This window comes from Melospiza melodia, unplaced genomic scaffold, assembly GCF_035770615.1.
Source record: "Melospiza melodia melodia isolate bMelMel2 unplaced genomic scaffold, bMelMel2.pri scaffold_311, whole genome shotgun sequence".
NCBI lineage: Eukaryota > Metazoa > Chordata > Aves > Passeriformes > Passerellidae > Melospiza > Melospiza melodia.
This window is the reverse complement of record NW_026948629.1, coordinates 30131-55900: the sequence shown is the minus strand read 5'-3', so window position 1 is coordinate 55900 and position 25770 is coordinate 30131. Positions and strand designations below refer to the sequence as shown.

Sequence of the window (25770 nt, the reverse complement as noted above, 5' to 3'; positions counted from 1 at the left end):
GGGAGGGGTCACTCAGGGAGTGGTCACTTGGGGAGTGGTCACTTGGGGAGGGGGTCACTCAGGGACGTGGTCACTTGGGGAGTGGTCACTTGGGGAGGGGGTCACTCAGGGACGTGGTCACTTGGGGAGGGGGTCAGGGAGTGGTCATTTGGGGAGTGGTCACTCAGGGAGTGGTCACTCGGGGAGGGGGTCACTTGGAGTGGTCAGTCAGGGAGTGGTCACTTGGGGAGTGGGTCATTTGGGGAGTGGTCACTCGGGGGGGTCACTCGGGGTGAATGGTCCTTCTGGGGAGTGGGCAGTCGGGGGGGGTGGTCATTTGTGGAGTGGTCATTCAGGGGAGTGGTCACTTGAGGGGGGTGGTCATTCAGGGGAGTGGTCATTCAAGGGAGCGGTCAGTCAGTGAGAGGAGTGGTCAGTGAGAGGAGTGGTCACTCAAGGGAGCAGTGGTCAGTGGTCAGTGGGGGGAAGTGGTCAGTGAATTTTGGGCAGGGCCTCAGGGCCTTGAGGGGTCTCAGTGATTTTGGGGGATTTTGGGGAATTTTGGGGGATTCTGGGGTGTCACCTGTATGATCTGGGTGACGGGGCCGCTCGAGGCCTGCCCGGTGACAGCTGAGGGGGGGTCTCAGGGGACTCTCAGTGATTTGGGGAGGGGTCTCACAGCTTTGGGGGGGTCTCAGTGATTTGGGGATAATTTGGGAGGATTTGGGGGCAGTTTTAGGATAAATTTGGGGTAATTTTGGGGTGTCACCTGTATGATCTGGGTGACGGGGCCGCTCGAGGCCTGCCCGGTGACAGCCGAGGGGGGGTCTCAGGGACTCAGGTGACTCTCAGTGATTTGGGGAGGGGTCTCACAGCTTTGGGGAGGGGTCTCAGTGATTTACTGAGGGGTCTCAGGGCTTTGGGGGTAATTTTGGGGATAATTTGGATGATTTTGGGGTGTCACCTGTATGATCTGGGTGACGGGGCCGCTCGAGGCCTGCCCGGTGACAGCCGAGCTCTGCACAGGTTTCGTCTGCACCACCGACATCACCTTGCCCAAGTTGGAGATCTGGGGGGGCCCAGGGGGGGTCAGAGACCACCCCCAAATCTGTGTCCCCCCCCCCCCCCCCCCCCATCCCTGTCCCCAGACCCCCCAAATATCTGTCCCTGCTCTCCCAGCATCCTCTCTGTCCCCAAGCTGGGGTCCCCACAGCCCCAGAGCCCCCCAAATCTGTGTCCCCCACCCTCCCAATGTCCCCAAATCCAGGGGTCCGTGACCCCAAACCCCCTAAATCCAGGTCCTCACCCCCCCCCCAAATCTGTGTCCCCACCCCCTCACTGTCCCCCTGTCCCCAAATTCACATCCCCACACTCCCAATGTCCCCAAACCCGTGTCCCCATCCAGTGTCCCCCACCAATGTCTCCCCCAATATCCCCAAACCCATGTCCCCACACTCCCAATGTCCCCAGACCCATGTCCTCCCTCCCCATGTCCCCACCACTGTCCTTGTCCCCAAACCCCTGTCCCCAACAATGTCCCCCACAATGTCCCCAAATCCATGTCCCCACACTCCCAATGTCCCCAAACCCGTGTCCTCCCCAATGTCCCCCCTGTCCCCAAACCAATGTCCCCACATTCCCAATGTCCCCAAACCCGTGTCCCCATCCAGTGTCCCCAAACCTGTGTCCCCCACCAATGTCCCCCCCCAATATCCCCAAATCCGTGTCCCCACACTCCCAATATCCCCAGACCCATGTGCTCCCTCTGTCCCCAAACCCATGTCCCCACCACTGTCCTTGTCCCCAAACCCCTGTCCCCAACAATGTCCCCCACAATGTCCCCAAATCCATGTCCCCACACTCCCAATGTCCCCAAACCCGTGTCCTCCCCAATGTCCCCCCTGTCCCCAAACCAATGTCCCCACACTCCCAATATCCCCAAACCCGTGTCCCCATCCAGTGTCCCCCACCAATGTCCCCAAACCCACGTCCCCACACTCCCAATATCCCCAGACCCGTGTCCCACCCCCACAACGTCCCCAAACCCGTGTCCCCCAACCAATGTCCCCAACAATGTCCCCAACAATGTCCCCAAACCCATGTCCCCACACTCCCAATGTCCCCAAACCCGCATCCCCACCCTCCCAATGTCCCCAAACCCATGTCCTCCTCAATGTCCCCTCTGTCCCCAAACCCATGTCCCCAAGCCCCTGTCCCCAACAATGTCCCCCACAATGTCCCCCACAATGTCCCCAAACCCCTGTCCCCAACAATGTCCCCCACAATGTCCCCAAACCCACGTCCCCACACTCCCAATATCCCCAGACCCGTGTCCCACCCCCACAACGTCACCAAACCCGTGTCCCCCCACCAATGTCCCCAAATCCATGTCCCAGACCCGTGTCCCCCGCCACAATGTCCCCAAACATGTCCCCTCACCAGGGCGCTGCCCCCCGGCACGGAGATGGGGCTCTTGACCAGCGTGATGGTCTTGGTGACCCCTCCGACCACGGTGGTGACCACCTGGGCCTGCTGGGCCACCGTCACCGTCCCCGACTTGTGCACGGTGATGATGGGCCGGGTGGCCGCGTTGGTGGCCGCGGGTGACGCCCCCCGCCGTGCCCACCTGGGCCGCCGCCGTCTTCAGCATGCGCGTGGCGGGGTTGCTCACCTGGGGGGACACGTGGGGACACTGAGGGGACAGCGCGGGGACATTGAGGGGGACACGGTGGGGACACGGCGGGACATTGATGGGACAGTGTGGGGACATTGTGGGATGTGGTGGGGAGATTGAGGGGACAGTGTGGGGACATTGTGGAATGTGGTGGGGACATTGAGGGGACAGCGTGGGGACATTGAGGGGGACACGGTGGGGACACGGGGGGACACTGATGGGACAGTGCGGGGACATTGTGGGATGTGGCGGGGAGATTGAGGGGACACTGTGGGGACACGGTGGGGAGGTTAAGGGGACATGGTGGGGACAGCACGAGGAGATTGAGGTGACAGCATAGGGACATTGTAGCAAGATTAAAGGGACAGTGTGGAGACATTGTGGGGACAGTGTGGGGACATTGAGGGGGACACGGTGGGGACACAGTGGGACACTGATGGGACAGTGTGGGGACATTGTGGGATGTGGCGGGGAGACCGAGGGGACAGTGCGGGGACACGGTGGGGAGGTTAAGGGGACATGGTGGGGACAGCACGAGGAGATTGAGGTGACAGCATAGGGACATTGTAGCAAGATTAAAGGGACAGTGTGGGGACATTGTGGGGACAGTGTGGGGACATTGTGGGATGTGGTGGGGACATTGAGGGGACAGTGCGGGGACACGGTGGGGAGGTTAAGGGGACATGGTGGGGACAGCACGAGGAGATTGAGGTGACAGCATAGGGACATTGTAGCAAGATTAAAGGGACAGTGTGGGGACATTGTGGGGACAGTGTGGGGACATTGTGGGATGTGGTGGGGACATTGAGGGGACAGTGCGGGGACACGGTGGGGAGGTTAAGGGGACATGGTGGGGACAGCACGAGGAGATTGAGGTGACAGCATAGGGACATTGTAGCAAGATTAAAGGGACAGTGTGGGGACATTGAGGGGGACAGTGTGTGACATTTTAGGGAGGTTGAGAGGACATGGTGGGGACATGGTGGGGAGATTGAGGTGACAGTGTGGAGACATGGTGGGGACAGCGGGTGGACATGGTGGGACATTGAGGGGACAGTGTTGGGGACACGATGGGGAGATTGAGGGGACAGCATGGGGACATGGTGGGGAGATTGAGGGGACGGTGTTGGGGACACGGTGGGGACATTGTCAGGAGTTTGAGGGGACATTGTGGGGACAGCATGGGGACAGTGTGGGGACATCATGGGGATGTGATGAGGATGTGGTGGGGATGTTGTGGGGACAGCGTGGGGACACCCACAAGACTTCTGGTGACACCACAGGGTCACCCTGAGTCACCCAGTGCCACCCAAGCCCTGGTGACACCACGATGACAACGACATCCCCCAGTGCCACCCCAGCCCCCGCGGTGTCCCCTACCATGACAGGTGACGAGGCCACCTTGACGGTGGCGGGCAGGGTGGTGGCCCCGGGGGTCACGGCCACCGTCTTGACGATGGTGGCCCCGGCGGGGACGCTGAGCACGGTGGGCGCCGAGGCCGGGGGGATCTTCTGGGTGGCCGCGGCCGCTGCGGCCAGGGCGGCCATGCCGCTCATCTGGGGGCTGCTGCCGATCACCTGTGGGACAGGGGGACACCTGAGCACACCTGGGGACACCTGGAAAACCTGGGGACACCTGGGGACAGCTAGGGGGACACATGGGGGCTGCGGCCAGAGCGGCCATGCCGCTCATCTGGGGGCTGCTGCCAATCACCTGCGGGACGGGGGGGACACCTGAGCACACCTGGGGACACACCTGGGGACACCTGAGCACACCTGGGGACACACCTGAACAACCTGGGGACACCTGGGGACAGCTAGGGACAGCTGGGGACAGCTAAGGGCTGCGGCCAGGGCGGCCATGCCGCTCATCTGGGGGCTGCTGCCGATCACCTGTGGGGGGACACACCTGAGCACACCTGGGGACACACCTGGGGGGACACCTGAGCACACCTGGGGACAGTTAGGGGGACATCTGGGGGCTGTGGCTGCTGCAGCCAGAGCGGCCATGCCGCACATCTGGGGGCTGCTGCCGATCACCTGTGGGACAGGGGGACACCTGAGCACACCTGGGGACACACCTGGGGACAGCTGGGGACACCTATAGGGAACTGAGCACACCTGGGGACACACCTGAGCACACCTGGGGACAGCTAGAGGTACACTTGGGGACAGCTGAGTACACCCGGGAACTGCTAGGGTGACACCTGAGCACACCTGGGCACAGCTGAGCACACCTTGGGGGGCACCTACTTACAACTGGGGTACACCTGGGACAGCAAAGTCACACCCAGGTATCACCTGTGTCACGTCTGCGTCACCCACGTACCCCCTGGAGCTCACCTATGTCACACCTGTGTCCCCAGGTACATCCTGTGTCACACCTGTATCACCCACGCACCCCCTGGAGCTCACCTATGTCACACCTGTGTCCCCAGGTACATCCTGTGTCACACCTGCATCACCCATGTACCTCCTGTATCACACCTGTATCACCCATGTACCTCCTGTGTCACACCTGTGTCACACCTGTGTCTCCAATATCCCCCCAGGGATCCCTCCCTCTGTCCCCAACCACCCCCAGGTCCCCTCCCCGTGTCCCTGAACCCCCCTGGGACCCCTCCCCATGTCCCCCCAGGTGTGCCCGCTCTCACCGTGCCCTGGGGGCTCTGGGTGGGCACCACCATCCTGACGCCGGCGGGCAGCGATGTCACCGTCACCGGGGCCTTGCCGGGCCCGGCCGAGCGCACTGTCACCAACGGGGGCCCCGCGGTGGCCGCAGGGGGACCGGTCACCTTCAGCACCGCCGGGACACCTGGGAGGGGACAGCAGGGTCAGGGTGGGGACAGGGACACACAGGGACATCCCCATGTCCCCTGTCACCCTCAGCAATGCCAGGAGCCCCAGGAAGGGGACAGGGACACACAGGGACATCCCCCGTGTCACCCTCAGCAATGCCAGGACATCTGGGAGGGGACAGGGACACCCAGGGACATCCCCGTGTCCCCTGCCATATTCAGCACCCTCCTGTCCCTCTCAGTGTCCTCCCCCATCCTAATGTCCCCTTCAATGTCCCCCCCATGTCTCCAATGTCCCCATTTCCCCCTCCAATGTCCCCCCCATGTCCCCAGTGTCCTCATCTCTGCCGCACCATATCCCCCTCAAATGTCCCCAATGCCCTACCATGTCCCCAATGTCCCCATTTCCCCCCTCAACGTCCCCATCTCTGCATCCCCCATGTCCCCATCTCCCCCACCATGTCCCCAATGTCCCCATTTCCCCCCTCAATGTCCCCAGTGTCCCCATTCCCTACCATGTCCCCATCTCCCGCATGAATGTCCCCATTCCCTGCCCCACAATGTCCCCGTTCCCCCCACCAATGTCCCCAATGTCCCCATCTCCCCCTCACACTGTCCCTAATGCCCCTCCTAATGTCCCCATTCCCCGCCCCACAGTGTCCCCAAGGTCCTCATCTCCCTGATCAATGTCCCCCCGATGTCCCCATTCCCCCCCACATCCCTAATGTCCCCATTGCCCCCCACAATCTCCCCACACCCCCAACTCCCCTCAACCACCCCATCTTTCCCCACAATGTCCCCAATGTCCCCATCTCCCCCTCACACCGTCCCTAATGCCCCTCCTAACGTGTCCATTCCCTGCCCCACAATGTCCCCATTCCCCCCCACCAATGTCCCCAAGGTCCCCATCTCCCCGATCAATGTCCACAATGTCCCCCCAATGTCCCCATTCCCCCCCACATCCCCAATGTCCCTATTCCCCCCCACAATCTCCCCACACCCCCAAATCCCCCCAACCACCCCATCTTTCCCCACAATGTCCCCAATGTCCTCATCTCCCCCTCACACTGTCCCTAATGCCCCTCCTAATGTCCCCATTCCCCCCACCAATGTCCCCAAGGTCCTCATCTCCCCGATCAATGTCCCCCCAACGTCCCCATTCCCCTCCACATCCCTAATGTCCCCATTGCCCCCCACAATCTCCCCATACCCCCAGCGACCCCATCTTTCCCCACAATGTCCCCAACGTCCCCAGCAGTGTCACTCACCAGGTGCCCTCCCCGCCGTGGCCGCTCCGCTCGCCGCCGCCGCCGTTGCCCCCCCGGCCGCGGGCAGCACCTGCAGGGTGGCCCCGGGGGGCGCCGCCACCGCCCCCCGCCGTCCCCGCCGCGGCCGCCGCCACCCCGCCGGCGGTGCCAGCGCCGCCCGTCCCCGCTGCCGTGCCCGCCGCCGTCCCCGCCGTCCCCACGGCGGCCGCGGCAGCGGCGGCGACGCCGGGCGGGTTGGGGGGCGCGGCGGGCGGGGGCAGCAGGGTGAGCCCCACGCCCCCCAGCTGGGGCAGGGCGGGGGGCGCGGGCGGCGGCGCGGGCGCGGCGGGCGCGGGGCTCTTGGGGGGGTTGGCGGGCACCGAGGGCACGGGCGGCGGCGCGGGCGCGGCGGGCAGCTCGTACTTCTGCAGCTGCAGCAGGTACGAGTCGGCCGTGGGCACCGCGCCCCAGCTCACCTCCAGCGACGTGGTGTTGGCGCGCACCAGCTGCACGCGGCCCGGCGCCGGCGGGCGCTCTGCGGGGAGAGGGGACACCTGGGTACGCCTGGGTACACCTGTACAACTCATATCACACTTGGGGTACACCTGGGTACACCAGTACCCCTCATATCATACCTGGGTACACCTGTACCACGCATATCACACCTGGGGTACACCTGGGGTACACCTGGGTACAGGTGGGTACACCTGGGGTACGCCTGTACCACACATATCACACCTGGGGTACACCTGTACCACTCATATCATACCTGGGTACACCTGTACCATGCATATCACACCTGGGGTACACCTGGGGTGCACCTGGGTACAGGTGGGTACACCTGGGGTACACCTGTACCACTCATATCATACCTGGGTACACCTGGGTATACCCAGGGTACACCTGAGCACACCTGTACCACTCATATCACACCTGGGCACACCTGGGGTCCTTGCAGCCCCCCTGGTTGTTCCAGCCCCCCCAGGTCCTTGCAGCCCCCAGACTCATCTGTCTCCAGGTACCACAGGTCCTTGCAGCCCCCCTGGTTGTTCCAGGCCTTGCAGCCCCCCCAAGTCCTTGCAGCCCCCCCAGACTCACCTGTCTCCAGGTACCACAGGTCCTTGCAGCCCCCCTGGTTGTTCCAGACCCTCCAGGTCCTTGCAGCACCCCTGAGCCCCTCAGCCCCCCCAGACTCACCTGTGTCCAGGTACCACAGGTCCTTGCAGCCCCTCTGAGCCCCCTAGATCCTTGCAGCCCCCCCAGACTCACCTGTCTCCAGGTACCACAGGTCCTTGCAGCCCCCCTGGTTGTTCCAGCCCCCCTGAGCCCCTCAGCCTCCCCAGACTCACCTGTCTCCAGGTACCACAGGTCCTTGCAGCCCCCCTGAGTCCCCCAGGTCCTGTCCTTGCAGCCCCCCCAGACTCACCTGTCTCCAGGTACCACAGGTCCTTGCAGCCCCCCTGAGCACCCCAGGTCCTTGCAGCCCCCAGACTCACCTGTCCCTAGGTACCACAGGTCCTTGCAGCCCTCCTGGTTGTTCCAGCCCCCCTGAGCCCCTCAGCCCCCCCAGACTCACCTGTGTCCAGGTACCACAGGTCCTTGCAGCACACCTGAGTCCCCCAGGTCCTTGTAGCCCCCCCCAGACTCACCTGTCTCCAGGTACCACAGGTCCTTGCAGCACACCTGGTTGTTCCAGGCCTTGCGGTAGCCGTCGCGGCCGCTCCAGATGTACAGGCGGGTGGCGATGGCCACGGCGCAGTGCCCGGCGCGCGCCCGCGGCACGTTGTCCTCCAGCGTCTCCAGCACCAGCGGCTCCCACGCCATCGAGTCTGGGGGGGACACGAGGGGGTCACAGATGGGTTTGGGGGTCTCAGGGAGGGGTTTGAAGGTGCCACAGAGGGGTTTGGGCGGTCAAAGTGGAGTGTTTGGGGAGGGGTCTGGGGGTTCCTCAAGGGTCTTCAGTACCAGCGGCTCCCAGGCCATCGAGTCTGGGGGGGACGGAAGCATTTGGGGGGTTTAGGGAGGGGTTTGGGGGGTTCAGAGTGGGGTTTGGGGAGGGGTCTGGGGGTTCCTCAAGGGTCTTCAGTACCAGCGGCTCCCAGGCCATTGAGTCTGGGGGGGACGTGAGGGGTTTGGGGGGTCACAGAAGGGTCTAGGGGTGTCAGGGAGGGATTTGGGGAGGGGTCTGGGGGCTCCTCCGGGGTCTCCAGCACCGGGGGCTCCCAGGCCATCAAGTCTGGGGGGGACGGAAGCATTTGGGGGGTTTAGGGAGGGATTTGGGGAGGGGTTTGGGGGGTTCAGAGTGGGGTTTGGGGAGGGGTCTGGGGGCTCCTCAAGGGTCTCCAGCACCAGCGGCTCCCACGCCATCGAGTCTGGGGGGGACACGAGGGGGTCACAGATGGGTTTGGGGGCGTCAGGGAGGGGTTTGAAGGTGCCACAGAGGGGTTTGGGTGGTCAAAGTGGAGTGTTTGGGGAGGGGTCTGGGGGTTCCTCCAGGGTCTTCAGTACCAGCGGCTCCCAGGCCATCGAGTCTGGGGGGGACGTGAGGGGTTTGGGGGGTCACAGAAGGGTCTGGGGGGGTCAGGGAGGGGTTTGGGGGGGCGTTTGAAGGTGCCACAGAGGGGTTTGGGTGGTCAAAGTGGAGTGTTTGGGGAGGGGTCTGGGGGTTCCTCAAGGGTCTTCAGTACCAGCGGCTCCCAGGCCATTGAGTCTGGGGGGGACATGAGGGGTTTGGGGGGTCACAGAAGGGTCTGGGGGGGTCAGGGAGGGGATTTGGGGAGGGGTTTGGGGAGGGGTTTGGGGGTTCCTCCAGTGTCTGCAGCACCAGCAGCTCCCAGGCCATCGTGTCTGGGGGGGTTTGGAGGCATTTGGGGAAGTATTCAAGGGGGGTTTTAGAGTGAATTTGGGTCAATTTTGGGGGTCCCAAGCTCCCTCCTCACTCAGGCTGACGTCTGAGGTGTTTCAGGGTGGGTTTGTGGGGTTTCAGGGTGGATTTGGGGTCAGTTCTGGGGGTCCCAAGCCCCCTCCTCACCCAGGTTCAGGCAGGCCAGGGTGTTGGTGCACTTCCACTCCTTCTCGTGCGTCGCCACCTTCACGTCATCCATCACCAGGGGCACCCACCCCCCAAAAACGTACATCCTGAGGGGGGAAAGAGAGGTCAGGGGGGGTCAGGGGGACACCCAGAGACCCCCACCCCCAAAATTTTTATGTTTGGGGGGGCATAATGAGATGACCCATATTAATTGAAAAATAAAATTAAAACAAAACATCACCCCCCCTAATGACCACAACCCCTTCCAAGGAGGGGACAGGGACACAAAGGGACCCCCCCCAGGATAAAGGGGGGGGTCAGGGGGGGGAAATTTTGGGGGTTTTTTGGGGGAAGGTCACCCCCAGACTCACTTGTTGCCGATGGTGGTGGCCGAGTGGAGGCTGCGGGGCAGGGGAGCGACCCCGCTCAGGCTTGGCTTGTTCCAGGTCAGCGTCTCTGGAAACCCCCAAAACGTGAGGAAATGGCCCCAAAACGTGAAGAAAATGCCCCCAAAATCACCCAAAACATGAGAAAACGGCTCCAAAATCACCCGGGATTTGAAGAAATTCACTCAAAGTGTGAGGAAACAACCCCAAAATGCAAAAACGGCCCCAAAACCACTGAAAATGTAAGGAAACGGCCACTCACGTCCCCATAGATGCCAACATTCCCCAACGTCCCTCAGTATCCTCCATTCCTCTGACCCCAAATCCTCCAACCCCCCCCAAAAAAAAGCCAAAACCCCTAAAAACCCCACAAAAACCCCAAAACCCCCCATACCAATATCCAATGCCCACAGGTCCCTCAGTCTGCAGCCACTCATGCCCCATAGATGACGAAGCCTCCCAGTAACCTCTCCATTCCCCTGACCCCAAAACCCCTAAAATCCCACCAAAACCCCTCCAAACCCCACAAAACCCCCAAAAAACCCAAAACCCCCCATACCAATATCCAAAGTCCACAGGTCCCCCAGCCTGCAGCTGCTCATGCCCCCGTCGATGATGCTGTCCCCCACTAACCCCCATTCCCCTGACCTCAAAACCTCTCCAAACCCCCCAAACACCACAAAAACCCCATAAAACTCCTCCAAACCCCCCAAACACCCCACAAAACCCCCCAAATCCCCCATACCAATATCCAAAGTCCACAGATCCCATAGCCTGCAGCCACTCATGCCCCTGTCGATGACGCTGTTCCCCACTAACCCCCATTCCCCTGACCACAAAACCCCTCCAAACACCACAAAAACCCCATAAAACCCTCCAAACACCACAAAAACCCCATAAAATCCCCCCATACCAATATGCAAAGTCCACAGGTCCCCCAGCCTGCAGCCGCTCATGCCCCCGTAGATGCCAACGTCTCCCAATGTCCCTCACCACCCTTCATTCCCCTGACCCCAAACCCCACAAAACCCCATAAAAACTCCTCCAAACCTCACAAAAACCCCATAAATCCCCCATAAACCCCATAAAACCCCCCAAATTCCCCGTACCAATATCCAATGTCCACAGGTCCCCCAGCCTGCAGCCGCTCATGCCCCTGTCGATGACGCTGTCCCCCACTAACCCCCATTCTCCTGACCCCAAAACCTCTCCAAACACCACAAAAACCCCATAAAACCCCATAAAACCTCACAAAAACCCCATAAATCCCATAAAACCCCCCAAATTCCCCATACCAATATCCAATGTCCACAGGTCCCCCAGCCTGCAGCCGCTCGTGCCCCCGTCGATGATGCTGTCCCCCACTAACCCCCATTCCCCTGACCCCAAAACCTCTCCAAACACCACAAAAACTCCATAAAACCCCTCCAAACACCCCACAAAACCCTCCAAAACCCCTCCAAACACCACAAAAACCCCATAAAAACTCCTCCAAACCTCACAAAAACCCCATAAATCCCCCATAAACCCCCCCAAATTCCCCATACCAATATCCAAAGTCCACAGATCCCATAGCCTGCAGCCACTCATGCCCCTGTAGATGACGCTGTCCCCCACTAACCCCCATTCCCCCGACCCCAAAACCTCTCCAAACACCACAAAAACCCCATAAAACCCTCCAAAACTCCCTCCAAACCTCCCAAACACCCCACAAAACCCCCCAAATCCCCATACCAATATCCAATGTCCACAGGTCCCCCAGCCTGCAGCTGCTCGTGCCCCCGTCGATGATGCTGTCCCCCACTAACCCCCATTCCCCTGACCCCAAAACCTCTCCAAACACCAAAAAAACCCCATAAAACCCCATAAAACCCCTCCAAACCCCACAAAAACCCATAAAATCCCCCCATACCAATATCTAAAGTCCACAGATCCCATAGCCTGGAGCCACTCATGCCCCCGTCGATGACGCTGTCCCCCACTAACCCCCATTCCCCTGACCCCAAAAGCCCTCCAAACCCCATAAAACCCTCCAAAACCCCTCCAAACCCCACAAAAACCCCATAAAACCCCCATAAACCCCCCAAACACCCCACAAAACCCCCCAAATCCCCCATACCAATATCCAAAGTCCACAGGTCCCCCAGCCTGCAGCCGCTCATGCCCCCGTCGATGATGCTGTCCCCCACTAACCCCCATTCCCCTGACCCCAAAACCTCTCCAAACACCACAAAAACTCCATAAAACCCCTCCAAACACCCCACAAAACCCTCCAAAACCCCTCCAAACACCACAAAAACCCCATAAAAACTCCTCCAAACCTCACAAAAACCCCATAAATCCCCCATAAACCCCCCCAAATTCCCCATACCAATATCCAAAGTCCACAGATCCCATAGCCTGCAGCCACTCATGCCCCTGTAGATGACGCTGTCCCCCACTAACCCCCATTCCCCTGACCCCAAAACCTCTCCAAACACCACAAAAACCCCATAAAACCCTCCAAAACTCCCTCCAAACCTCCCAAACACCCCACAAAACCCCCCAAATCCCCATACCAATATCCAATGTCCACAGGTCCCCCAGCCTGCAGCCGCTCGTGCCCCCGTCGATGACGCTGTCCCCCACTAACCCCCATTCCCCTGACCCCAAAACCCCTCCAAACACCACAAAAACCCCATAAAACCCTCCAAAACCCCTCCAAACCCCACAAAAACCCATAAAATCCCCCCATACCAATATCTAAAGTCCACAGGTCCCCCAGCCTGCAGCCGCTCATGCCCCCGTAGATGACGAGGCGCGAGCGCCGCCCGTCGCGCTCCGTGTACACCACGGCCGTGTGGGACTCCCGGGGAGGGGGCAGCACCCCGTAAGTGATGGGGATGTCCCAGGCCAGCACCCCCGAGCCCGGGCGCAGCTCCAGCACGTACAGGTCGTTCAGGTACCTGGGGAAAAGGATATGGGGTCAGGAGGCCCTGTAAAAGATCCTAAAAGGGTGGTTGGGTATGTGTGACTGCCCTAAAAGGGTGGTCAGGAATATGGGATTGCCCTAAAATGTCCCTTAAATGCCATAAATGCAGCCAGGGTGGTCCCAGAAACACCTTTGCCCATGTGTGCAGGTGGTTCAGGTGTGTGGGGAGAGGGTTGAGAAGGTCAGGAGATCCCAAAAAATCCTAAAAGGGTGTTTGGATACGTGGGACTGCCCTAAAAAGGTGTTTGGATATATGGGACTGTCCTAAAAGGGTGGTCAGGAATTTGGTATTGCCCTAAAAAGTCTCTTAAATCCCATAAAATGCAGCCAGGGTGGTCCCAAAAACACCTTTGCCCATGTGTGCAGGTGGTTCAGGTGTGTGGGGAGAGGGTTGAGAAGGTCAGGAGATCCCAAAAAATCCTAAAAGGGTGTTTGGATATGTGGGACTACCCTAAAAGAGCGTTGGGGATATGGGATTGCTCCGTAGGGTCCCTTAAATCCCATAAAATGTGCCCAGGGTGGCCCCAAATTCACCTGTCCAGGTTCAGAAAATCAAGAAACCCCCCCAAAAAACCCCCTAAAAGTGTTTTTGGGAATGCATGACACCCCTAAAAGAATCCTAAAGTGCCCTAAAATTCAACCCAGGATCCCCGAGTCCCCCCCAAAGATGACCCCAAAGTTTTGGGGTCACTCCTGTGCCCCCCAAATGTCCCCAGGTCCCCCATCCCAACCCTATTCTTGGGGTTTTGGGGTGTCCCCCTGCCCTTCCTGTAACTCCCAGGGTTTTGGGATCACCTGTAAGGCCCCCCAAGGGTCCCTGTGCCCCCCTAAAAATGATCCCAATGTTCCAGGCTCACCCCCATGCCCCCAAAATTCCCTCTGTGCCCCCAAACCAGCCCCAGCCCCCTCCCCTCCAGTTATCCCCGTAATTTTTAGGGTGCCCCCAGGATTTGGGGTACCCTAAGATTTTGGGGTGCCCCCCTAAAAACGACCCCAGTGTTTCAGCCTCACCCCCACACCCCCCAAGTGCCCCCCCCAGACCATCCCCAGCCCCCTCCCCCCTCAGATTCCCAGGGTTTTTGGGGTGCCCCCGGGGTTTTGGGGTGCTCTGGGGTTTTGGGGTACCCCTTACCTGGGGATGTTGTTTTTGGGGTCCTCGCTGTCGTTGGCCAGCCCCCCGAACAGGTAACACTTGTTGCCCACCAGGGAGAAGCTGTGGCCCAGCCGGGGACAAGGGGGGGGCCCATTTTTGGGGGTCTTCGCCTTCAGCCGCTTCCACTCCCACCTGGAGGCCTGGAATGATGCGGGGGGGAAGGAGATGTGGGATTTGGGGAGGGGTCTGCAACTGGGGGGCACCCAGGGGGATGGGGGACCCCCAAAACTGGGGGGGTTCAGGGCTTCTGGGGAGGGTGCCAGGTGTTTGGGAGGGTTCTCAGGGGTCACCCATGGTTTGGGAGGGTTCCCAAGGGGTCCTCAGGGGTTTGGGGGGGTGCCCAGGGGGTCACCCACAGTTTGGGGGGGTTCCCAGGTGCTCGGGGGGGGTTCCCCAGGTGTCCCCCACATGCTCAGAGGTTCCCCAGGTGCTCAGGGAGTTCTCCAAGTGGCCCCCACATGCTTAGGGGTTCCCCAGGTGCTTGTGGGGGGGTTTCCTCAGTGCTCAGGTGGGTTCTCAAAGGGGTCCCCAGGTGCTCAGAGGGGTCCCCAGGTGCTCAGAAACTCCTGAGGGCTCCAGGAGGTCCCCAAAGGGCTCAGGGGGTTCCCCAGGTGGTCCCCACATGCTCAGAGGTTCCCCAGGTGCTCAGGGGGGATTCCTCTGGAGTGGCCCAGGTGTTATGGGGGTTCCTTCAGGTGCTCAGGGGGGGTTTCCTCAGGTGCTCCCCAAGTGCTCAGGGGGGTTTCCCAGGGTGCTGGGGAGGGTGGGGGTCTCCAGGTGCTCAGGAGGGGTTCTCCAGTGGGTTCCCCAGGTGTCCCCCACAAGCTCAGAGGTTCCCCAGGTGCTCAGGGAGTTCCCAAGGGGCTCAAGGGGTTCCCCAGGGGTTCCCCAGGTGCTATAGGGGGTTCCCAAGGGGCTTAGGGGCGTTCCCAAGGGGCTTAGGGGCATTCCCAAGGGGCTCAGGGGGGTTCCCAAGGGGCTATGGGGGGTTCCCAGGTGCTCCCCAGGTACTATAGGGGGTTCCCAAGGGGCTTAGGGGCATTCCCAAGGGGCTTAGAGGGGTTCCCCAGGTGCTATGGGGGGTTCCCAGGTGCTCTCCAGGTGCTATAGGGGGTTCCCAAGGGGCTCAGGGAGGTCCCCAGGTGTTATAGGGGGTTCCCAAGGGGCTCAGGGGGGTTCCCCAGGTGCTATGGGGGGTTCCCAGGTGCTCCCCAGGTACTATAGGGGGTTCCCAAGGGGCTAGGGGGATTTCCCCAGGTGCTATAGGGGGTTCCCAAGGGGCTCAGGGGGGTTCCCCAGGTGCTGTGGGGGGTTCCCAGGTGCTCCTCAGGTGCTCAGGGGGGTTCCCCAGGTGCTACATGGAGTTCCCAAGGGGCTCAGGGGGGTTCCCCAGGGGTTCCCAAGGGGCTCAGGGGGGTTCCCCAGGCGCTGTGGGGGTACCTGCAGCTCGTAGAGGTCGTTGCTGTACTTGCCGTACTCCACCATGCCCCCGAACACCAGCAGCCGCGTGCCGTCACACACGAAGCCGTAGGCGGCACAGCCCGGGGGGATGTCCCCCCGCACGGCCGGGATGAACCACTGGTTGGTGGCTGTGGGGACACAGAGGGGACAAAATGGGGACAGGGAGAGTGAGAACAATCCCCTGAACCCCCAGGATGAACCAGTGGCTGGTGGCTGTGACAAAACAGGGACAGACACACTGAGAATGACCCTCTGAACCACTGGTTGGTGGCTGTGGGGACACAGGGGACAAAATGGGGACAGGGACAGTGAGAACAATGCCCTGAACCCCCAGGATGAACAGCTGGTTGGTGGCTGTGAGGACACAGAGGGGACAAAATGGGGACAGGGACAGCGAGAACAATCCCCTGAACCCCCAGGATGAACCAGTGGCTGGTGGCTGTGACAAAACAGGGACAGACACACTAAGAATGACCCTCTGAACCACTGGTTGGTGGCTGTGGGGACACAGAGGGGACAAAATGGGGACAGGAGCACAGGGGGGACAGTGAGAACAATCCCCTGAACCCCCAGGATGAACCAGTGGGTGGTGGCTGTGGGGACACCGAGGGGACAAAATGGGGACAGGGACGGTGAGAACAACGCCCTGAACCCCCGGGATGAACCACTGGTTGGTGGCTGTGGGGACACAGGGGACAAAATGGGGACAGGGACAGTGAGAACAATCCCCTGAACCCCTGGGATGAACCAGTGGTTGGTGGCTGTGGGGACAAAACAGGGACAGAGACACACTGAGAATGATCCTCTGAACCACTGGTTGGTGGCTGTGGGGACAAAATAGGGACAATGACACAGGGGTGACAGTGACAACAATCTCCTGAACACCCAGGATGAGCCACTGGTTGGTGGCTGTGGGGACAAAGGGGACAGAGACATGGGGGCACATGAGGAATGAACCCCCAAACTGCCTGGATGAACCCCTGGTTGGCTGTTGGGGACAAAATGGGGACAGTGACACGCTGACAATGACGCCCCCAAACTAGCAGGATGAACCATTAGTTGGCTGTGGGGACACAAAGGGGACAGTGACACACTCAAAATGACCCCCCACCCAAAATGAAGCACTGTTGGGGACAAAATGGGGACGGTGCCACAGGGAGAACACCAGGAACGATCCCAAATCCCACCCCTGTGCTCCCCCAGCCCTACCCTGGGTTGTGCACCTGCAGCTCCTCCCCTATCCCACCACTATGGGGACCCCTCCGAAATCCCCATGTGCCCCCCAGGCACCCCCCCCGGTGCCCACCTGTGTTGTACATGAGCAGTTTGTCCCCATTGCCACCCCTGAAGGGACCCCCTATACCCCCCCAGGTGCCCACCTGTGTTGTACATGAGCAGTTTGTCCCATTGCCACCCCTGAAGGGACCCCCTGTACCCTCCCAGGTACCCCCCTGTATATGTGCAGCTCCTCCCCCATGCCACCATTATAGAGATCCCCTCTACCACCCCCAGGTGCCCACCTGTGTTGTAGACGTGCAGCTCCTCCCCAATGCCACCCCTGTATGGATCCCCTGTACCCCCCAGGTGCCCACCTGTGTTGTACACCTGCAGCTCCTCCCCCATCCCACCCCTCTGGGGACCCCCTGCATGCCCTGCAGGTGCCCCACCTGTGTTGTAACTTGCACTTTGTCCCCAATCCCCTCCCTCTGGGGACTCCCCTGTGCCCTGCAGGTGCCCACCTGTGTTGCAGACGTGCAGCTCCTCCCCAATGCCACCCCTGTATGGATCCCCTGTGCCCCCCAGATGCCCACCTGTGTTGTAGACCTGCAGCTCCTCCCCAGTGCCACCCCTGCATGGACTCCCTGTACCCCTCCAGGAGCCCACCTGTGTTGCAGACCTACAGCTCCTCCCCAATGCCACCCCTGTATGGACTCCCTGTACCCCCCCAGGTGCCCACCTGTCTTGTAGACCTACAGCTTCTCCCCAATGCCACCCCTGTATGGATCCCCTGTGCCCCCCAGGTGCCCACACCTGTGTTGTACACGTGCAGCTCCTCCCCAATGCCACCCCTGTATGGATCCCCTGTGCCCACCTGTGTTGCAGACGTGCAGCTCCTCCCCAATGCCACCCCTGTATGGATCCCCTGTACCCCCCAGGTGCCCACCTGTGTTGTACACGTGCAGCTCCTCCCCAACGCCACCCCTGTATGGATCCCCTGTGCCCACCTGTGTTGCAGACGTGCAGCTCCTCCCCGATGCCACCCCTGTATGGACTCCCTGTACCCCCCAGGTGCCCACCTGTGTTGTACACGTGCAGCTCCTCCCCAATGCCACCCCTGCATGGATCCCCTGTGCCCACCTGTGTTGTACACCTGCAGCTCCTCCCCAATGCCACCCCTGCATGGATCCCCTGTGCCCGCCAGGTGCCCACCTGTGTTGTAGACGTGCAGCTCGTCCACGATGCCCTCGTTGCCCCCTCCAAAGACCACGATGAGCTCCTTGATGGCCACGGCGCGGTGCCCGTGCCGGGGCCGGGGCACGGGCCCAGCCCAGCCCACCACCCGCTTCCAGCGCGGCTGCAGCGCGGGGGGGGCCCGGGGGGGCCCGCGGCGGGGACCCCCCCCCCGCCCAGGCCTGCCATGCGTCCCCCGCTGCCTGTCCTGGGGGGACACGGGGGGGTCAGGTACGGGGGGTACCCCAAAAATCACCAAAATGAACTGACCCCCCCCCGCCCAGGCCTGCCATGCGTCCCCCGCTGCCTGTCCTGGGGGGACACGGGGGGGTCAGGTATGGGGGACACCCCAAAAATCACCGAAATTAACTGGCACCCCCCCCACACCGACACTGAACCCCCCGCTGCCTGTCCTGGGGGGACACGGGGGGTCAGGTATGGGGGACACCCCAAAAATCACCAAAATTAACTGGGACCCCCCCTTACTGACATTGAACCCCCCGCTGCCTGTCCTGGGGGGACACGGGGGTCAGGTACGGGGGGTACCCCAAAAATCACCAAAATGAACTGGCACCCCCCCCACACTGACACTGAACCCCCCCCCCGCTGCCTGTCCTGGGGGGACACGGGGGGGGGGTCAGACATGCGGGGGTACCCCAAAAACCACCAAAATGAACTGGCACCGTCCCCAGTGCCTGTCCTGGGGGGACACGGGGGGGGGTCAGGTATGGGGGGGTACCCCAAAAATCATCAAAATGAACTGGCAGCCCCCCCACTGACACTGAACCCCCTCCCGCCTGCCCTGGGGGGACATGGGGGATACCCCAAAAACCATCAAAATTAATTGACACCCCCAAAAATCCCTAATTTGAGCCCCCCCACTGTCTGTCCCTGGGGGGACACGGGGGGTCAGGTATGGGGGACACCCCAAAAATCAACAAAATGACCTGAAACCCCCCCTGCCACTGCCAATCCTGGGGGGGTCAGGTGTGGGGGACACCCCAAAAAAACCCCTTCCAATGACCTGACCTTTCGGGGGGGCAGGTTGGATATGGAGGACACCACAAAAACTGAAACAATCACCTGAGATCCCCCCCCTGCCCCCACCCTACTGACCTTTCTGGGAGGATCGGGGGGGGGGGAGTCTGGATATGGGGGACACCCCCAAGACCCCCCCATTAACATTTGGGCATAGGGACCCCCCCCTCATTACATCTCTTGGGGGGGGGTGTCCCCAAATCTGGGGGTCAATCCCCTTCTGCCCCCCCAAACTCTTCAGAGTCACCTCCGACCCCTCCCTCGAAATACCCCAGGGGCTTCACACGCCCCCCCCTCCCCACAAATCCTCCAGAGAATCTTTAATTACATCCTCCCCACCGCAATTACCACGAAAGAGTTAATTACCCCCCCCACAGCAGGGGGTGTGACAATGGGGGAGGAGTCCAATGAGCGGGAGGGGAGCATTTATTTCTCCCCGTTAATTACTTTCTTCATTATGTCTTTTCTTAATTACTCGTCTTAACGCCACAAACATCCCCCCCACACCCAATTCCCCCCTCCCCCCCCACAAAATTTACCTCCCTTAAGTTTTATCTCTCCACCCCCCCCACCAAATTTCCCCTCAGGCCGTGCCCCCCACCCCCAATTATCCCCTCAGACTGTGCCCAACTCCCCCCTCCACAAAAATGTCCCTCAGGCCGAGCCCCCCCTCAAGTTCAACTCCCCCGTTCCCAAATTCTCCCCTCAGGTTCAACTCCTCCCTCCTCTTCACATCCTTCCTCAGGCTGTCGTCCCCCCCCGTCACGTTCATCTCCCCCTCCCCAAATTCCCCCTCAGGCCGCATCCCCCCCCCCCCCCCCCCCCCCCCCAAAATGCCCAACCCCCCCCAGCCCTGCCCCTCCCCTCACGCCCCCTCCCCCCCCCTCAGGCCCCTGCGCGCCGCCATCTTGTCTCTGCCCGGGCGGAAAATGGCGGCCGCCTCCTCCCCCCCACCGCCGCCCCCCCCCGCTCACCGCGGCCCCGCGGCCGCCTCCCTCTCCCGGCCCGCGGCCGCTCCCCGATTCCCGGCGGCGGCTCCGGGGGTCGCGCGGCTGCAGCGGCTCCCGGCGTGGGGCTGCGGCTGCAGGCGGAGCGCGGCAACGGCGGCCCCTCACGCCGCCCTGGGAGCCGCCATCTTGCGCCTGTGTCCGGCGGCCGCCGAGGGTGGGCGGGAAGCGACGGGAGTGGGCGGGGCCAACGCGGACACGCCCCCTCCGGACCCGGGCGGCGCCATCTTGGCCGGGGACAGAGGGCGACATTGCGGGGAAGGCGGGAGGGGAAAAGGCAGCGGCATTTTGGGAAGGGGACCGGGAGGAGGTTCACCGCCATCTCGGTGGCCTCTGGGCCGGGCCCGGTAGCGGCGGGGCTGGGGCGAGCAGCAGAGGGGCGCGGGGGGGACTGTACGGAGCGGCCTGAAGGGGCGCGGCCATGGCGCCAACGGAGGGGGTGTGGTCACGGAAGGGCGTGGCCTCGCCCACTCCAACCGCCTCTTAAAGGAGCCGCCCCCCCAGCCCGCCTTTTGCGCGGTTTTCCCTCCTTCTCCCCCCCCGAGTCCCGCCATCTCCCCGTGCCGCCCCCTCCCAGCCTTTCCGCCGCCCCGTAATCGCTCCCCGGCATTCCCAGTCTCGCCCCCCACACACACCGAATCCCCCGCGGTCTGGCTGCCGGCGGCACGGCCCGTTTCGCGGCGGCGCAGCACTGTACGGAGCGCTCAGCCCGCCATGGGCGCCGCCATCTTGGGCGCCCCTCCTCTCCTTGGGTGCCGCCCCCTCCGCAAACCGCGCCCCCTCCTCCTCCTCCTCTTCCTCTGTCCCGGGGCGCCCCCGCTGTCCCCACCGCCCCCTGGGGTTAACGGGACGCAGGAGCCGCTCTAAGGCCTCACGGCCCCGCGGCTCCAAGAGACGCAAACGGGCCGAGGATCCCCCGCGCCGCCATCGCCCCCCGCCACCCCCCCGGACTCTCAAGATGGCGGCGCGCGGGACCCGGATGCGGCGGCCCCTCCCAGGACGGCGCCCCGGGGGCTGTGGTGGAGAAGGACCCGGATGTCGGCGCACGGCGCCGCCATGACATCCCGCACGTCCCCTCCCAAGATGGCGCCGCCCATCCGGCGGAACCAAAGCCCGCTGTCGGCCCCCACGGGGACTCCGCTGTTCCTATCCTCCCTCCCGGCGCTCCCCGCTTCATTCTGCCCTTACCGGGTGCGGCTCTGCTACCGCAGCGGCTCCAAGGCGGCGGAGCGGCCGGTGCCCGGGTGCGCGGGGGAGGGGTCACAAGATGGCGGCGCGCTGCTGTGGAAAGGGGGGGTCCAAAATGGCGCCGCCCGGTGCCCGGATCTTCCTCCTCGTCCTCCTCCTCTTCCTCCTCCTCGCCGCGCGCGCAAGATGGCGGCGCCTGCCCAGGACGGGAGCGGAGCTTTGAGCGCTCCCCGCGCTCTTCCCCCAGGCCCCGCCGCCCCCTCCTCTCGTCCCCCCTCCGGAACAGCCCCGATGCGGCGCCCCAAGATGGCGCAGGTGGGAGCTTGCAGCTCCGCGGCGGCCCAAGATGGCGGCGGCCGCGGGACCCGGATGCGCCGCTCTCCGCGCCGCTCCGCCGCTGCTCCGCACCTGCAGCCACCCGCCGCCCGCTGACCCCGGGCGCCGCTTTCCGCCGCCGCCGCCGCTCGCTCCGAGCCGCCGCCGCCGCGCTGAAAGCCGAGAAAGGCCCGCTCGCCGCGCCGGCTACTGGCGCTTGGGAGCCGCCATTTTGGACGCGTCTCCTCCACCCGCCACAAAGATGGCGCCCGCCAGTTCCCGGATGGTGGCGCTTAACGGCTGCGGCGCTCACTGCGCGTGCGTGACCGCGCGGGTCGTAATGGCGCATGCGCGGCTCCACCTCCTTCTTGCGCAGCCGCTTTTCCCGCCTTTCCCGTAACGGATTTTTGTTCAAACACCCGAATTTGGCGCTTTTCGCCCCAGTTTTGCCCTTCCGGGACCCCAAAATGCTCCAGAAGGCGTGGAGGAGAGGAAGAGGGTGAAGGTGCCTCAGCAGGGGACTCGGGATGACAGTCCCAGGGTTTGGGGAGGTTTTGGGGAAGATTTAGGGAGTTTTGGGGGGTCCCCCCTCAGGTTCAGGTGTGAAACAGCGCCAGGTGTGACAATGAAACTCCAGACGTGACAATAAATTCTCAGGTGTGAGAATAAACCCCCAGATGTGACAATAAACCCTCAGGTGTGACAATAATCCCTCAAGTGTGAGGTGGATCCCCCTCTGAGGGTCCGGGCAGAGGATTCGGCGTCTTGGGTTTTTTTGGGAAGGTGGGTTTGGTTGAGCCCCCTAAGCCAGAAATGAGTCTGGGGTTGCCCCGGCCACCTTGGGGGGCCCAGGGCGTTTTTTGGGGGGAATGTTGAAGTCCCCAGCCCGTCCCAGTCCCTCCCAGTTTATCCCAGTCCGTCCCAGTCCCGCCTCCTCCATCTGGGACGCCCCGCCCCCGGCTGGCGCCGCCATTTTTTGTGTGGCAGAAGCTCCGCCCCCCGCGGTTACCACGGCAACGGCGCCATTTTGAGTGTGGCGGAACCGCGCGCAAAGGCGGGAAAGGGGGCGGGGCCTGAGCGCGCTTCCCGCCCTTAGCAAACGATGACGTAATCGAGGTGATGACGTCGTAAGCGCGAATGGCATCGCGGTGTGACGTCACAGCTGCCAGGACAGTCCGGGGGGCTGGGGGGGGGGGGGGGAAGGCGGGGGAAGCACCTGGGAGCAGGTGAGGTCCCACCGGGGCGTTAGTGACGTCACCTAAGGGAATCCAGTGATGTCATTGGAGGGAATCCAGTGACGTCACCCAGGTGATCTATGGGGAGAGCCCGGATCACCCTCCTGACCCCAAAATCCACCAGGGAACCCAAAATCAGCACCAAAATCATCCGGGGGTCCCAAATCCAACTGGATGGATCCAAACTCACCTGGACTGACCCAAACACACCTGGGGGTCCCAAACCCACCTGGGAAGGTCCAAAATTCACCTTGGGGGTCCCAAAATCAGCACACGTAGGGGTCAAAATCCACCCAGGACCCCCAAAATCCACCTGTGGGAACCCAAAATCAGCACCCAGGCATCCTAAAGCTCACCTGGCAGGTTCCAAATACACCTGGGTGGACACAAAGTTACCTGGGGACAGCCCAAAATCAACACCTGCCAGGGCAAAAAGAACCTGGGGACCCCAAAATCCAGCTGGGGACCCCAAAATCATCACTTGGGGACCCCAAAATCACCACCTCGGGACCCCAAATCCACCTGGATGGACCCAAAAATCCACCTGGAATCCCCAAACTCACTGAGGGATCTGAGACCCCCCTAAGAGCGACCCAGCCCCCTCCCTTCTGTGGGCTGGGGAATTTTTGGGGGGATCTGGGGGGACTTTAGGAAGATTTTTGGGGGGGATCTGGGGGGCATTTTAGGAGGATTTTTGGGGGGATCTGGAGGAGGTATTAGGAGATTTTTGGGGGGCATCTGGAGATTTTAGGAAGATTTTGGGGGGATCTGGGGGAGATTTTAGGAAGATTTTGGGTGGGGATCAGGAGGGGATTTTAGAACAATTTTCGGCGAGATTTTTTAGGGTGATCTAGGGGGGATATTAGGACAATTTTGAGGGCAATTTTGTGAGGATCTGGGGGGATTTTAGGAGGATTTTTGAGGGATCTGTGGAGGACTTTATTACGATTTTTGGGGGGATCTAGGGGGAATATCAGGAGGATTTTGAGGGGATTTTGTGAGGATTTTTGGGGGGATTCTAGGAGGGTTTCGAGGGGGATTTTTTTTGGGGGGGGGTATTTTGTGGGAATCTTTTTCGGGGTGATTCTGGGGGGATTCGTGCGCGGAGCCAAAGAAGCGGCGGAGGCGGCTGAGTGAGGGTTACACAGATTTATAATCGCTGGATCACGCGCAGCAGCAGCAGCAGCAGCACAGACACAGACCCGGGGGGTGGGGGGGGACAATTTGGGGGGGGCTTTAAATGGGGGGGGGGGGTGGTGGGAGGGGGGGGCGGCGCCGTGGGGACCCCCCCCTCCTCCCCAAAAACAACTGACACCGAGGGGCTTTTCCGGAACTTTATAAGGCAAAAACGTCTCGAGAGAATAAATAGGTGGGGGGAGGGGGGGCCCCCCCAAAATTCACCCCCCCCAACGGTGGTGGTGGCTGTGCCCCCCCCTCCCCGGGGACCCCTCCCCCACATGGGCCCCTCCCCCTTTTTGGGGTTTGCTCTCTCTGGCCGCCCCTCCCCCCCCCCCCCCCCGTTATTGCCGTGAGGAGCCAGGGGGGGGTGGGGACCCCCGGGGGGGGGCGATGGAAGAACGGGGGGGGCACAAAGGGGGCGTGGCCCCGACCCCGACCCCCCCCAGAGTGGGTAAAGTGCAGGATGGGGACCCCTCCCCCACACCAAAATGGGACTGGGGGGGGCTGGTGGGGGAGGGGCACAATGGCACCCCCCCCCTCAATGTGAAATGGATCGATCGCCCCGTGCTCGCTCCTGATTGGCTCGGGACCAGATCCCGGCCCAGCACAGCTCGCTCCTGATTGGTTCCCGATCAGATCCCAGACATTGTTTCTGATTGGCTCGGGACCAGATGCCACCTCCACCCATGCTCGATTCGGATTGGCCCAGGACCAGACCACAGCTCCACCCATGCTCAATTCTGATTGGCCCTGGACCAGATCCCAGCCCTGCCCAGCTAGAGCATGATTGGCTCCGTACCAGATTCCACACTTGGCCTCTGATTGGCTCCAGACCAGATCACACCCTCAATCTGATTGGCTCCAGAATGGATCCAAGCTTTGCCCATTCTGACTCCTGATTGGCTCTGGACCGGATCACACTCTTGCTCCTGATTGGTTCCCACCATGCCTGCGGCCTCTCCTGATTGGCCACGATTGGATCCACCCCTCCAGAGCAGAGCAACCCCATTGGGCGGGGGCCAGACCCGCCCCTCCAATCCAAACCACTCCTGATTGGATCCTGGCCGGGCCCCGCCCCCGCCCAGAGTCACTCCCAGGGCCGGACGGCCCCGCCCCCACAGGATCTCAGCCCTGATTGGACGGCGCCGACTCCACCCAGTTCGTGATTGGCTCTTGACTCGACCACACCTCTGTCGGGGGGATCTGGAATCCTCCACACCCCCATCTGGATCGCGGCTCCTGATTGGCCGAACACTGGATACCAGCTGAACCCAAGGCTGCTTCTGATTGGCTCCAGGCCTGATCCCACCCCTCCTGATTGGCTCCACACCAGATCCTCCTCACACAGAGCCGCCCCCATTGGCCTAAGGCCAGGCCCCGCCCCTTCCTGATCCTGTCCCTCCTGATTGGCTCCAGACACCGGATCCCGCACAGACCGGTAGCTGCTGATTGGCTCTAAATCCGACCCCAATAAAGACACACCTGATTGCTCAACACCAGACCCCTCCTCCTCAGTTGCTCCTGATTGGCTCCACACTTGACCCCACCCCTGCCCAGCTCAGCTCCTGATTGGCTCAGCCCCAGATCATGGCTGAACCCACCGCCCCTCTTCATTGGCTCCACACCAGACCCCGCCCCAACACCGCACCCCCTTCTT

At 62.0% G+C, this 25770-nt stretch overlaps 1 protein-coding gene across 1 annotated transcript in view; it reads right to left on the bottom strand.

Annotated features, from left to right (window-relative positions):
• The window catches only part of HCFC1 (host cell factor C1), a gene marked incomplete at its 5' end in the record, with an annotated part of 36482 nt that extends 18165 nt beyond the window's left edge, over positions 1-18317 (bottom strand). Inside the window, 14 exon segments of the mRNA XM_063182749.1 lie at positions 944-1048; positions 2419-2595; positions 2597-2650; positions 4034-4231; positions 5308-5468; positions 6720-6789; positions 7037-7233; positions 8348-8527; positions 9730-9836; positions 10101-10185; positions 12852-13060; positions 14219-14379; positions 15680-15828; positions 18131-18317. Of these exon segments, the coding sequence (XP_063038819.1) occupies positions 944-1048; positions 2419-2595; positions 2597-2650; positions 4034-4231; positions 5308-5468; positions 6720-6789; positions 7037-7233; positions 8348-8527; positions 9730-9836; positions 10101-10185; positions 12852-13060; positions 14219-14379; positions 15680-15828; positions 18131-18317 (2040 nt within the window).
• Positions 18318-25770: the final 7453 nt, after the last annotated feature.